Source organism: Buceros rhinoceros, unplaced genomic scaffold, assembly GCF_000710305.1.
Source record: "Buceros rhinoceros silvestris isolate BGI_N320 unplaced genomic scaffold, ASM71030v1 scaffold665, whole genome shotgun sequence".
Lineage (NCBI taxonomy): Eukaryota > Metazoa > Chordata > Aves > Bucerotiformes > Bucerotidae > Buceros > Buceros rhinoceros.
The window spans coordinates 2,326-17,620 of NW_010412060.1; the positions used below are offsets into that span (position 1 = coordinate 2,326).

Here is a 15,295-nt window from a genome sequence, read left to right on the forward strand (position 1 = left end):
GTCGTGATTTCCTGACGGGAACTTCAGCTCTGTGATCTCCAGGTCAGGGGAGCTGCTGCCGCTCCTGTCGCTGTACGTGTCCCTGCAGAAACCAGAGAGGGGGGTTTGCCAGAGCTGAGCGGGGTTTGCTGGCTGCAGGGAGCAGAAGCCCCTGCAGCTGTCCCAGTGGGAACAGGGCCAAGTCACTGCCCGCTCTGCCAGTTGGGAGTTGAAATAATTTCACATGTCACAGGCGTTGGGACAAGGTAAAGTCACTCTGAACGAATTCATGAACAGGGAACAGGAGACTGGTCAGCCGGCCCTGAGCTGCTTCCCAGTAACAGCGTTTTCAGAATCGGGGAAGGGGCCACAGGGCGGCTCCAGCGCAGGGACAGCGCGGGTCGGACACGGGGGGCAGCTGTCCCAGTGGGAACAGGGCCAAGTCACTGCCCGCTCTGCCAGTTGGGAGTTGAAATAATTTCACATGTCACAGGCGTTGGGACAAGGTAAAGTCACTCTGAACGAATTCATGAACAGGGAACAGGAGACTGGTCAGCCGGCCCTGAGCTGCTTCCCAGTAACAGCGTTTTCAGAATCGGGGAAGGGGCCACAGGGCGGCTCCAGCGCAGGGACAGCGCGGGGCGGACACGGCTGCCTGGGACTTTTCCCAGCCACCCTCAGGAATTCTCCAAGGACGGAGACAGCGCAGCCCGTCCGCTCCACTCGAACCGACACGGACTGATCCAGCAGCTTTCCTTGCAGCCAGTCAGGACCACCCGTGTTTTTATCACGGAGACTCCCAGCGCAGGTCACGCTGACTCAGGGCTGTGGCACAGCATAAACTGCAGCTCCTCTGCTGCGAGCACCCACTTCAAAGCCACACGTTTTTTTCCCCAAGCAGGACATTAAAATACCCCTCGGCCGCTGGAAGCGCTGAAATGGGGCACGTCACCCAGAAACCCCCTTCAGAGCATGAGCACAGCCGCTCTCCAGCTGCCAGGGAGCAGCTCCAACCACGAAGGCTGATGCCGTCGCGTCTAACCCGCTTGGCACAGGCTCCCTCTCGCATTTGGGTTTTCTGTTCAGGGCACATCAGCGCTCAGCTACAAGCGCATCCCCCATTCTCCTCCATAAGGAGGAAAACGGGTCACTACCAAAGCGCTGTTTAATGACGGAGCCAAGGGCAGGGCCCAGGGAGCAGCGGGAGGAAGGAAACGCACTGCGAAGTCACCCAAAGCATCAGCGACTTTGCGAACTGAGACAAAAAAAAAAGCTTCAGGAAGCAGAAAAAAGAAAACTGAAGCTGCAACCAGCAGGGCCTGATCTTTAACCAGCAACAGGAACCAGTTCCTTAAGGAGCAGCTGGTACCTGGGACTTGTACAAGGAACGTGGGGAAGACTCCAGGAGGAGTCCAGTCCCCTGAAGGCCCAGCTGCAGCTTCCCCAGGCTCCTCGGACAGACCACACAAGGCTGCAGTTGCTCTCCCTGGAGTCAGAGCCTCACTGCGGGACAGTCAGTCTCAAAACGCAAGACATGAGGTTTCCAAGAACAAGTGGAAAGGAGCTGCCAACACCTCCTGGTTACCCCTGTGACTCTGTGCTAAAGGGATTCTCCAGTTTGTCCTGCAGGGAGAAGCGCTGCCCTATGAAGGGTCAGACCGGTGCTTCCTGTCAGCCTACCTGGGAGAGAGCCTGCAGCCCTTCTGCAGGTAGTGCGTGAGCCGTCCCGCCGAGGCCAAGAGCAGGCCGAAGTACGGGGGAGATGGTTTAATCGGCCTGGAGAGGAACTCAGGGTGATACTGGACCCCAACGAAGAAAGGATGCTCTAAGGAGAAAGACCCGGACAAGATTAATCACACCCCCAAGCCTGGGGCTGGGCTGCAGCGGGAAGTGCTGGCACGGTGAGCCCAGCCTTTGTCCCTGAACACAGACACAGGGATTCTTCTCTAGTGTCATTTTACGGATGGAACCACTCAGAGAGCCTGGGCTGGCCCCAAAAACCTGCTCCATTACCCTCCAAACACCCAAGACCCACAAACTAACTGCTTAACGACTCACCTTCCAACTCGACCACTTCCATTCGCTCCCCCTCCTCATCCTGGCCGACGAACTTCAAACCCTGCTCCTCAAAATACTTTTTCAGCTCTGGATTGACCTAGAAGACCAGAAGCAAGAAACCCCATGATCTCCTGCGATTGCCCTCCACAGAAAAGCTCAACACCTGCAGCAGCCTTTTTACCTCAAATCTGTGCCTGTGTCTCTCCTCCAGGAAGTCATGGTCTCCGTACAGCTTCCCTGCACCAAAGGAAGACAGCGCTCAGCGCCAGACACCCCACACCGTGCCAGGCTGTAACGAGCCTTTGGGCTGAAGGGATCTTCAGACCTCACCCAGTCCAACCCCTGCAGGGAGCAGGGACATCTGCACCCAGAGCAGGGGGCTCAGAGCCCCAAGGGCCAACCTGACCTGGGATGGTGCCAGGGATGGGGAACATCCATCAGAATCTGCCACTTCTGGAGGGGACCAAATTCACTGATCTCCATTTCAGCGCCAGAACGAAGTCTGGAACACCCACCACTCGAGGATGCTTGAACTCTCCCACCTCTCACCTCCCCACACCCACCACACATGTGCATCACTCCCAGGACACGCTGCCAGACGCGGTAAGAAACGCCTTACTCATGATTGAGTTCTTGGTTTGGAAGAGTGTCCTCCTCTTGCCAAGCCTCATGGTCCCACCCATCTGCCCAGGGTTATGTTCTGGCATGTCTATGACCTGCAGGAAGCACCCAGAGAGGCCGGTGAGACCGAGGGAGGAGTGAGAGTCCCAGGCAGGTGGTGGAACAGTAACGAGGGGAAGCACCCAACATGCCCACAGGACACAGGCACCAGCAGGCCAGGGTCGGTTACTGGAATAAGTGGCTGTGCAGAACACAGCGGGGTTTGCGTGTGCTCAGGAAGCTTTAGCACAGAAAACTGTCTCAGTCAAAGCCCACACAGACCCCACACACCGATTCAGTGTTATTTACCGAACCAAACGTTGACCAAACAAACAAGCACATTTACAGAAACAAACCTCCCAAATCTCTCATACTTCAGAAACAACGTCACAAGATGCTTTTTGAAAACTTTTCCGTTTGAGGAGCGTTTTAAATTAGAGCAGAAGCCAATCCTCGTGGTGGGCCCTGGAGGAGGCAGCAGAGCCTGCAGCCTCAGGCAGGGTCAGAGATCTGCCCACAAACAACCCAAGGAATTCAGGACTGTCTGTGCTGACGTCCGAGATCCCATGACGGTTGTGCAGAGGAATCTGGGCCCCGCCAGATCTTCAACATTGACCCTGTGAGTCCCTGAGCTTTCAAACTACCCTTTGAGAACCTTCTGCCTTAGAAAACACATTGTTTGACAGAAAAGTGTAATTAAAAATAAAAATGAGCACAAATGAGTGTTTCACCTATACTAGGCACTGCATGAAGCAACTGCCCCACCGTTAACTGGGCAAAGACATTTTCTTTCGAGAGCAGAAAATGATGGAAGACAGACAATCACAGCTCTTAACCGGGCCGACAGCCCCGCGCAGGAGCCTTGCCCCGTATGGCTGTTATGGGGAAGTCACCATAAACTCACCACTGGATGAGCAGTTTTGGGGTCAAATTCTGTCGAGTTCGCATCTGCAACGGAACGGTCACCAGTTAGAACCGCGAAGTCCCTCACACTGCGACACGCGTTTGCACGGACCTCCCCTAGCTCCTGCACTTCAGGCTGTGACTGTGCTGAGCCGCTCGCCCACGTGCAGTCCAGGCCCGCAGCGCGGACACAGGACCGTTGGCACTGCCCAACAGGGAGTTCTGAGGCTGCCCAGTGGCTGCATCCTCAGGGCAACCAGTCTGTGCTGAAAGCGAGGGTTATCCGGGAAAAGCGCACAGTCAGCAGGGGAGAGGGGTTTAGGTAAAGAGAGAAGGGGGAAGGGAGCAGAGGTGCTCTGAGAAACACACCTTCCCCTACTGTGAGGCTCCAGATCAGGCTGAGAAATCAGAGTCAGCACTCAGCAGAGGGAGCTGGGACACCAGGGACCCTGTCGGCTCAAGGAGTGGAGCCCGGAAAGCCATTCAGCTCCGAGGGGGGGCAGCTGCCTGGCTGGCTGCATTGCTTTTGGTCTCCATTCCCACTGCCTAATCTGGGGTGTCCAGCACACCCAGGCACAACCCCACTGAGGTTTCTGTTCAGGGCTGAACCTCACTCCAAGCAGTAAGAAGTTTTCAGTCATTAAAAGGATTGCTTTTATCTGAATAGAAAAAGGAATTGTTTGTTTTCCTTTGAATCAGCAAAGGAGGTGGGGAATTTTACAGGCCTAGAAAAAAAAAATACACATTAAATTCACCTACCAATGAAAAATTTAAAATTAGAGGCATAAAAAAATTAATCAATCAACCAAAGAAAGGGGCAGCCCCAGGAAGGGGTTGTGCCATTACCTTGCCAACCAAGAACATTGCGTGCGAACTCCACGACCGCCAGCTGCATCCCCAGACACACTCCTGCGGAAGGCAAGGCAGAACAGGTCAGGGGACCACTGAGCCCCTATCATGAAGCGGTCCTGAACCTCCACGAGCCAGACCTTTGCTCTGATGTGGATTTAGGGTCTGTTCTCTCTGTACCAAGCAGCTCCGGCAGGTTTTACTCCACCCCTCCCTTCCCCATTCACCCCGCTCACACACTGCCAGTCTCACTGTTGGTTGCCGTTAAACACAGTTATGTGTTTCTTTGTGCCAAGGTCACCACAGTCTCCTCTGAAACCTCCTCGGAGACTCCTACCCCCTCATTACAGAGATTCCTTGTCATCACATGCCAGCCAGCCCTGGCCACTTCAGAGCCAGCTACAGGCGATGCTCTGTTACCCAGTGCCCTCCCTCAGCCTATCAGCTTCAACATTCTGCGTTTGAGACACTAACAGAAGCCAGTGAAGCTCTTGCTGCAGGCCAGTCAGGCCGTTATTCAACCTCCTCCTTCTTACAGATGAAACATTTCTCACCTAAGAAGGGTTTTTTCTGTTTTCGTGCCCAGGAAATAGCTTGAATTTTGCCTTCTGTCCCTCGAACACCAAAGCCACCAGGAACCAGAACTCCACTGCACAAGGAATGAAAAGATTCCATTTGTGTCAGGTTCACCAGCACAGTTTCCCCCAAACCACATCCCACCTCTCCCACAAAATCTTGGGCTTTCCAGACCTCACTCCTGAACAGGGCTTTAAAGAGCCCTTCATGGCAAGGTCTGTCTGCAGCACGTCCCCCTGTGACTTCGCACGAGTCCTCACAGAAAGTGTCACAGAATTTTCAGGGGAACATTTTGTAACTGCAGGTTTTACCTCCCCAGCGCAGGTTACAGTGCTGGGACGGTTCGTGTTGTACGACTCACGTGCTCTGCACTGAACACGCCTGCAGACATATCTCCCCGGCAGGCCCACGCTGAGGAAGTGCTGGCTGCAGTGCCGAGTTACCCAAACCGCTGGCACAGCGACAACAAACCCTGCAGGAGCTTCTTCCTTCTCCTGGTACCACCCAGCATCTGCCTCCTGAGGGCCAGCAAGCCCCACCAGCTCTGGCTTCCCGGCTAACTCTCGGCCCTCCTCTGCATCCTAATGCATTCTCCTTTCTCACACTTTGTCCCCACCACATTCACCCCTTCTGTCCCCTCTCTTCGGTGTTAACAGCCTTTGCCAGCACCAATCCTTGCCCCTTCCTCCCTCTCGCCCTATTTCCCCACTAAGCCAGTGCTCACCCTCCACTGCTGCCTGCCGCAAACTCTCTCACGTAACAACTCTCCACCTCACACCTTATCCTGAATTTCACTCTGGGGTATCTGGGGCTGTGTCAGGGTGTGCTGGGACAGGGGCTGAGGGAAGAGTCTCCGGTGAGGCTCTCAATCCCCAAACCAGCAATAGCAGCGAGTTTATCAGACAAGCTCCACAGAACAGCCACTGTAAGAGTCTTACTCAGCACCACAGAGCTTCTGCCATGCTTCATGGTACCGGACAGGTTCCTCCTGCAGAGTTTCTGGCTCCAAGTCAGCAGAGTCAATATACTGGGAAAGAATCCAAGAAAGGATGATGAGACACTGCCACAAGAGCACGCAGGATCTCCTTAACTCAATTAGGATATCACCGTTCCTGCTGGATAGCACTGCACTGGTTTCCTGATGAATACACACAATTTTTCTGGGCTGATTTCCTGTCTGCTAGTCAGGAAATCTGCTCTCCCCCACCATCCTGCCACTGAGGTGGCACAAACAGCCACCTCCCCCTCTCTGCAGCTGTGCTGTGACATTCATGAAGTCCAGGAGACCCACCCATCCACCGCGAGGGGTGGGATGGGAACACCCAGCTACGCAGACAGAACCAACCACACCGTGAGAAAAACCTGTATCACTGGCTCCTCAAATGCACATCACAGAGTCTTCAGTAGGGACTGAAGGACAAGCCAGGTTTGGAGAAACAACTGAAGGATGTTGTGGCCAATGCTACACATGAAAAAACCTGCAAATTTCCCAGCTTCTCCTCCCCACGACTCCCACATCTCTGAATGGTCTGGCAGGCTGCTCACCTTTGGAACAACGGGGTTTGTCCCCCCCCTTTTTTTTTTTCCCTCAGGTTGGAATACTGCTGATTCTGTGCTGATGCAGAACAGGGCTGTTATAAAGCACCACCTATTTCCACAACTCCCTGGCATCATGAAAATGCTGGACATTTACAAAGTGTATGAGGATGAAAGTAAAATTTCTGTCAACAGAAACGTATTTCACCTCTTCAGAGCATCAAGCTACAACCAAGACCCTTAGAAGCACCCGTGCAGCCACACCAGAATTAAACCTTAATATAGCCTGAGGCAGACGTATCATAAAACCTGAGAGTGCCACAAACAGCAACTACCCTGAAAAAGGATCCTTTTAAGAGCTGTCAGAGGAATCAAAGCAAACCACGTCCTCCTCAAGTACATCCAACACTGTCACCACCCAGCACATAACCCTGAGCAACAAAATGCTCCCTCAGCTCTACAGAGGCCTCGTGTGTCACAGGGGATGGAGGCTGGGTTGCTCCAAAGCTGGTTTAGGCCTGACACAAGTTTTGATGCTGTAATCCAAGGACAGTCTGAAAGTTCACTGGATCAACCCGCCTGTTCTGTCCATGGGTTTGGGAAGAACCTAACTGTGATGGCAGCACAGCAGGCGGAAGGAGCCGGGGGTTGAAGCATTACACCCCTACCTTAATGTCGAGTTTGTGGTTGATGGCCAGCGCCGAGTGCTCCAGGGCTTTAATGACGGACGCGTAGGAATCTGAAAACTTGGTGTATTTGCCAACAAGCGCAATGGAGCACGTTTCGAGGAGACGGTCGTACCTACACAGCATCACAACACAGGCATTACTTCATTGTCAACAGGAAATGGGTGCAAGAATCACTCACATTCTATTCAGCTTTTCAAGCAACATCAACAGCTGGGCTCTTCAAAGTCTGTCAACCCATTCTGGGTAGATCCAGAGTGTCTCCTCGGGAAATTCTATCACAGTCTGCAGTAAACGATGAGGAGAGAGGATCAAAGCCCAACTGTTGATGCTGTTGAGCACCTTCCCACGTGAACTAGCTTCTGCCTAGTTCACTTCAGCAGCGAGAAATACAGAGCGGACTTTTGGAGGCCCAAGGTTGTGCTGCCGACACTTTCCATCCCCAGCTCCTGGCAGCATGAGATTGCCGCAGCGTTCCTGGCTACAGCCAAGAGATTCATTACGGTTTATTTCGGAATCGCCAAGTACCTTCAACCAAGCTGCTCACCGAGGGCTTTCCCCAGCAAAAATGTCATTGTTGTAACATTTATAACAGGCTGTAACCTACTGACAGGGGCGGCTTGTGTTGGGCATCTGAACAAAGGCAAACATCTACACCTTGAGAATGAACGTCTTGTAAGGACAAACGTATTTAAGGCTTCAGAAAAATTTCAACTGAAAAGACCCAATTCACTACTTCCCCACAAGAAAAACAACCCTGTGTCCCAAGAGCCTCAGGCAGAAGAGTTACAAGACTGTTTCACTCACTTGGAAGTGTATTCAAAAGGCACCTTTTCATCACACTCCTGGTGACGCCTACACCTGCCTACAAAAGGATTTCAGCACTTTGTCACGTCGCTGGGTTGGCTTTGTATAAAAAGGCAGGGCAGAGCTGTCCACCTTTTAATTACTTCAAACTGCATTTGACATAGACACTCCCCTACCAACTCAGTAATGTTATCTTATGGGATTTAGAGGACAGGGGAGAGAGCTGGCAGGGTTCAGCCTGGAGCAGAGAAGGCTCCAGGGAGACCTTAGTGCAGCCTGTCAGTGCTGCAAGGAGCTGTCAGAAAGCTGGGGAGGGGCTTTTGAGCAGGGGCTCTTGGGACAGAACAAGGGGTGATGGGTTACACTGACAGAGGGAGATTCAGAGCAGAGAGAAGGAAGAGATTGTTTCTGCTGAGGGTGGTGGGACCCTGGCCCAGGTTGCCCCGAGAGGTGGCAGAAACCCCATCCCTGGCCCCATGGCAGGTCAGGTTGGCCCTTGGGGCTCTGAGTCCCCTGCTCTGGGTGCAGAAGAAAGAGATTTTTTTTTTTTTTTTTTTCCACACTGAGGACTGTGAAATGCTGGAACAGGTTGCCCAGAGCAGTAGTAGATGCCCCATCCCTGGAAACATTCCACTTCTGGGCAACCTGCTCCAGTTGCAGATGTCCCTGCTCACTGCAGGGGAGTTGGACTGGCTGAGCTCTGAAGGTCCCTTCCAACCCAAACCAGTCTGTGACTCTATGAACTCTCATGCTGAAGAGTATTTTTTTTTTTCCAAACATTAAACATCTGGGAAGAAAATGCATTTTCCTAGTTAAAAAATGAAAAAGGAGAAAAAAAATTTTGAGCATGTAAGAACACTTGAGGTACATGAAATGACACTTGTCACCCAATAAGCTAGGATCAAGAAGAGGAGTCTCAAACTAGGCCCAGCGGTGCAGCTCACCTGTCAGCCATCTCCTTCCACTTCATGAGCATCCTCCTGGGCTGCCTCTCAATGGGAAGGTCAAGCCTGTGCCTGAAGTAGTCAACAACTCCCTGCTCCTCTAACAACAGAGGAACCCGGTAGATGGAGGAGACGTCGTGAACACAGATGACCTGTTCACACAACAGGAACGTCACTAAACACGGATCTCAGAGCCTGTGCCATTACTATTAGGCAGCTCTTCAGAGAGCTGCTGTCCCCAGCAGACAACCACACGACCACTCACACTCCCAGGAAACAACATCTGTTGAGTCAGACAAGTTAAAAGAAGGCTTCAAGAAGACTTCTCCTGCTATATGGCCTGCTTGGTGTCCTCACTGAAACAACAGTCACGCTGTCCCCGAGCCCAGCTGCCCCAACCCCCACCACTGGTGTTCTTAGCCAGGGCTCCAGTTTGATTAGAGGGAGCTCTGTGATCTCAATACAGCCATAAATTTGACAATGTCCTTCCTTGCACTTAGAAGTATGCTACAAGCACAGAATTCTCAGGTCACCGAGGAGTGTCTGCACCAACAGCTCTAAGTCACTGAAACGGGTCTCCTCAGGACAGGCTCTGCACAACTGTACCTGTCCATCACAATGACATGCGCTTTAAGGATCAAAAACATACTGGTACAACTATTTTTAAATCCTCCTTTCTGGGACACAACTTTCTGTGGACCCAGATGAAAGCAGAGCTCAACACTGCACCAGTAAAAACCCCGAGACTGCCAGTTTTCCTCTGTTACAATCAGCTGCAACTTTTCCGTGCAGTGTCGGGCAGCAGAACATCGTGAAAAGGACCGTGTAAGAAATACATTCCTGGAAACTGTAAACCTCACTTTGGGAACCTACTCCTCAGCCTCTAAATACTGAAAAACCTCATTCTCCTGCATCCACAGAAGGAATGAGGAAGGATAACTGAAGTCAAAGCTATTCGGAAAATACCATGGATTCCACAGAACTCTCTAAGGCTGCACTACAGAAAACCTGGCTGCTAGCATCAAAAGGACTGACTTTGCAATGTGACACGTGTAAGGAACGTAGGCGAGACAAAGCAGCACATGAATTATGCAGGTAACAAGAGGCACAGCTAGGACACAAAAAGCTACGCTCAGCTAAAGCTCGACACGTCGTCTGACAAGCAGCCAGAGCATCTCTCACGAGGAAGCCCAGGCAGAACTGTTACCTGCTCTGGTTCGACGTGACAGAACATGGAAATCTTTTCTTTGACTGAGGTATCCAGAGGAGTGGAGCACCTGCAAACGATCTAACAGCAACAGGAGGTTGTGAAGCAAACCAGGAGCACTCAGACATTCACGTAACAGCACCTAAAGCCCCTCTGTCTGCACTCTCCCCAACCCAGTTACTTTTACTTGTTACCAGCCCGCAGAGCTCTCGACCAAAGCGTTATCCAGACCGGGATGTTGATGCAACATGCCAGTGCTGCACTTTTTAACTCAAAGCCACGCAGCAAACCTTACCAGATCTGGCGAGAGACCAAGACCTCGGAGTTCTCGAACACTGTTTTGGGTGGGTTTAGTCTTCTGCTCTCCTGTAGAACTCGGCTGGCCAGAGAAGAGCAGCAGTTGGACAATCAAGTGATGATGACATATAGCCACAACTCCTTAGGCGAAGCGCAACTCTCCACCCTATTCACCTTGTAAAAACTCTGACCAACTCTCACGGGCTCTCACGATTCACGGGAACTTTAAATACCCCTGGACACCATGTTTTGAAACATAATCTCTTTTCCCCCCTAGACACCATCACTTTCATCTCAAAGGCTGAAAGCAACCAGCAGAAACCAGAGCTCAAGTCTGTCCAGCAAGCAGTAAGGAGTTACAGTGAGGGGAGAGCAGAGACCCGAGGTTTCTATCCTCTGCGCCCTCCAAACACCTACTATTTTATATTTCTATTTTTTTTCCCATAAATCAACTGGCCTGGACAGAAGGGGAAAGGAGGAGACAGAGAGAAGGAAAGAACAACGACTACAGTAACTCTGTCAAATCCAGTTCTGAGACACAGAGCATTACGCTTGCCAGTGCTGTTCACAGAACAGGAAGCATTTTTTTTTAGCCATGAGACCCCATAAATCAACTGGCCTGGACAGAAGGGGAAAGGAGGAGACAGAGAGAAGGAAAGAACGACTACAGTAACTCTGTCAAATCCAGTTCTGAGACACAGAGCATTACGCTTGCCAGTGCTGTTCACAGAACAGGAAGCATTTTTTTTAGCCGTGAGACAATTTTGTTGGGTTAACACTATAAATTGGCTCCAAAAGCAGAGGAGATAATACCGGTGTAGCCATGAGACAATTTTGTTGGGTTAACACTATAAACTGGCTCCAAAAGCAGAGGAGATAATACCGGTGATGTTGCATCAGACATGACATGGCATAAAACTTCTTCGTGTGCTTTTGATTTCCACTGGAGCTCACCTCAGCTACTTGGCACATCAGGACAGTTTGGTTTTCTCTGCAATTCCTAATTAAGTGATTCTTATTACAGCGCTGCTCCATAAATCCTGTTCTTAGTCAAACCTCTGAACCCAGAAAACTGCCACTTGGACTGTCACGGTTTACGTAGCAGACCATGGAATTACTGCTGAAGATCAAAACACACATTAAAAATACTGTCTGGGGGGAAAAAACAGATGACGTTTCAAGCCACAGTTCTATGTTTTGAAATGATGAAGTAACCCAACCTATGTCATGGACTCCACTAACATAAACCTTGGGAGGGGGGAAGCACACAGCCACAGAAATATGGAAGAACTCCGGGAAGAGCCTGGAGTACAATTTTATTAATAAATCCAAATGGCCGTGGACTCTGGCTGCACCCCAGAGCGTTATCCTGGCCCTGCAGAAATGGAGGGCTCTGCACACAAAGCCCTGGAAAATGGCTTTACCCGCAACAGCCAAGAGACAATTCCACCGAGACAAACGCAAGTTCCAGCTATTTATTACATATTTACACACTTCCTGTTCGCTTCTTGTGAACTTTTTAAAGTAGGTAACCGTGTATTCTCTGCATCTCTTCCAGAAGCGTCTATATATAGAAATACCACTACAACCGTGCCACTTCAGAACCACACCCTTAGAGAGCAGGTTCTGAGCTGGGGAAGCCTCTGACCACCAGGACGTTTTCAGTCCTCACCTGAGGAACGAGACTGACATGGATGTTACAAAAGTTCTCTCTTTTGGCTTTGAACTGGAACTGGCGGAAGGCTTCGATGAACGGCATGCTCTCGATATCGCCCACCGTCCCGCCCAGCTGGAAGAGACAGAGATGGTTAAAGTCAGCACCAAAACATTACCTACTGAATCTGTCCACAAAAGGACCCTAAACCATCTCCCCAGCACCAACCTCTAATTCCCTACAGAAACACCAACAGGAAAAGCAGCCCCCGAACTCGGCACTGGTGAGGTCACACCTCGAATCCTGCATTCAGTTCTGGCCCCTCATTCCCAGAAGGACATTGAGGGGCTGGAGCGTGTCCAGAGAAGGGCAGCGGAGATGGGGCAGGGTCTGGAGCTCAATGAGCTGAGGAGCAGCTGAGGGACCTGGCGGGGGGCTGAGCCTGGAGCAAAGGAGGCTCCGGGGAGATCTTCTGGCTCTGACAACTCCCTAACAGGAGGGTGGAGTGAGGGCAGGGGTCAGTCTCTGCTCCCCAGGAACAAGCGACAGGATGAGAGGAACCGGCCTCAAGTTCCACCAGGGGAGGTTGAGGTTGGATATATTAAAAAATTTCTTTACAGAGAGGGTTGTGCAGCATTGGAACAGGCTGCCCAGGGCAGTGGTGGAGTCCCCACCCCTAGAGGGGTTTCACAGACACGTCAATGTGGCGCTGAGGGACAGGGGTTAGTGGTGACCTGGCAGTTCAGGGTGAATGATTGGGCTCAATGATCTTAAAGGTCTCTTCCAACCAGAGGATTCTGTGATCTGCCACATTTGCCAGCTGTATGTAGTACTTCCACAGCCTCCAGTCTACCCTGACTATTATTTTATTTTCTTTATTTCTCCAAAAACCAAAAAACCACAAGAAAAACAGCTTCTCACATGGGCAGCACCTCTCCATGGATGTGAACTTTACCTCTGTTCTCACATCAGGGTAAAAATTTAGATGTTAAAGTTATTATTCATGAACATTAGGTGGCACTGAGAGGCAAAATTTCTGCTGGGTTTTAGTAACTTGAGAGAGAGACAGTTCTGTGCACACACAGGAACAGAGACCAGGAGCACAGAGACATTCTTTGGAGCGCTGAAAGCCACCCATGCCCGGTCAGACAGTGCCGCCCAGGTACTTCGGGAACCAGGCTGGTAATCCTGGAACAGGGACTAGCACCCAAGCTGCAGGCAGAGTCCTAAGTCACCGTGACCTGGGCACGCTGACAAGCTCCCTGTCTCCAAGTCCGCAGCCTGGCAGCCTTTGCCCTGCTCTGGCTGCAGGACATCTCACACAACACACAGGACACTGCACGGGGCTTGTCACCACTAGCTTGTGCCACCCCCTTCTCTATGGAGGAAAGACAACTGCTTACAGAGGTGATTTACCCACCCTCCTTCTACGCACCGAGAAAGAGGAGGGCACAACGTGACTACCTCCGAGTTTGGCAGATGAAGTAACAAGAGCTACAATTCATTCTGTAGGTTAATTCACAGTATCCCAGAGAGCAAAGCGCCTCGAAAACGTGACTGCCCAGGACCTCCGTCTTCCTACATGCAGATTCAGCCACCGAGCACACAGAAAGTCAGACCAAGTGAAGCCAGCAAGGGTTCAACTAACCAACTCAACAACGTGCCAAGTTGGATGTTGCTGTATAAAAACTTTGCTACACAAATACACACAAAGTTGGGTTTAGTCCATACAAGAAGCAGAACTCTACCTTTTTTAAGAGCTACGAACCTCAATCACACAAACTTGGGGTTCGACGCCATCCTCATCGACGGGAATCCGCGCCTGCCTCATCACCCACTCCTGTATCGCGTCTGTGATGTGGGGGACAACTGGAACAGAAACCCAGGCAAGGGTTAAACCTCAACCCATGCACATTCCTCTTAACTCATTCCAGAGCAAATTATTGGCAATAAGGAGCTGGGGCTTCCCATGCCTGAGCGGGGATTTGTGCCTTTAAGGCAGGATGTGCTTTTGAAGCGATTATTCTTGGCTGTGAGAAGCGGCCTGGCGGGGAATGCAACCATGCCTCAATTTAAACACGGGTAAGCAACCTCTCCTTTAAGCTGGAGGACTCAAGTACAAACAGTTCTTGCTCTAAGCAGTTACTCTGCTCTGTGAAAGTCCTGATCCAAACCACCTGTGGAGATGCTTAAAAAGGGAAGGGACTGATCCAATCCTCAAAGATCCTGCAGGTTTTCTACTGACGTGACAACAGCAATAACCATTTTATCCAGCTAAGCCCCAGCTGTATGAGCCTGACAACTGTTTGCATTGAGACAGCTGGACCCAAGCCCAGCACAGAGCCCAACCAACCAGCAGGGCATTGCTGAGCACTGGGAGGTTTTGAGGGTTTACAGGTAACCTGACTCACTACAGCACCCACCAGTACACCTGCACTGGTGCATCTTCTCCTTCCCCTTTTAAACAACAAACAAAACCCATGAGGACAGCATATAACAATGACCTCAAGTTAAGATGAAATGCAAAAGCATCCAGCCAGGACGGAAACACCAGATACGTTTCTAAGCATCGAAATGAGGGTTCACATCACCTTGGACAGTTTTGCCAAGGTAGTCGCCCTTCCTCTCCTTGTTGATGACATACTGGTAGATCTTCCCAGTGGTCAGGTTGTTATCCTTGGTGAGGCGAATGTCGAGGAAGCGCTCATAGTTGCCAAGATCCAGGTCCACTTCCCCTCCATCGTCCAGCACAAACACCTCCCCTGTGGCACACAGAAAGGCCGCGCACATGGGTCAAGGGGAAATGCTCCACACCAGCAGTTTGCTGGTTTTGCCTGTGACAGCTGGAAGAATTCAGTGTAAGGAAACACCTTTGATTGCTACTGCAAATTTAGGAGTGGCTACTAGAACTAAAAGCCCTCTGTAACAAAGAGGGCTGCTCCACGGAGGGCTGAATCCCTCACGGACAGAAAGAGAGCACATTGCTGCTGTCTGCTGGTGGCCGGAGCAGTCCCACTGGCCAGCCCAGACTGACAGGCTCAGCCTGCGGGTCCCCGCGCAGGGCTGGGCGCAAACTCTTCCACCATGCAAAGGAGACAGTTCCTTCCAGGCAAAGCCAGCCTTGGCACCCACCGGGAAG

At 51.3% G+C, this 15,295-nt stretch overlaps 1 protein-coding gene across 1 annotated transcript; it reads right to left on the bottom strand.

The window, feature by feature from the left end:
- Window positions 1-1,655: 1,655 nt before the first annotated feature.
- Window positions 1,656-14,913, bottom strand: LOC104493510 (CTP synthase 1). Its single transcript, XM_010136206.1, has 14 exons — window positions 14,748-14,913; window positions 13,925-14,025; window positions 12,175-12,291; window positions 10,501-10,584; window positions 10,206-10,286; window positions 8,999-9,150; window positions 7,230-7,362; window positions 5,964-6,052; window positions 5,004-5,098; window positions 3,602-3,645; window positions 2,657-2,753; window positions 2,219-2,274; window positions 2,038-2,134; window positions 1,656-1,804 (listed from the first exon to the last, which is right to left on the bottom strand). Exons 2-14 carry the CDS (start codon window positions 13,985-13,987, stop codon window positions 1,656-1,658), a joined length of 1,257 nt encoding a protein of 418 aa, XP_010134508.1. The 5' UTR covers window positions 13,988-14,025; window positions 14,748-14,913.
- Window positions 14,914-15,295: the final 382 nt, after the last annotated feature.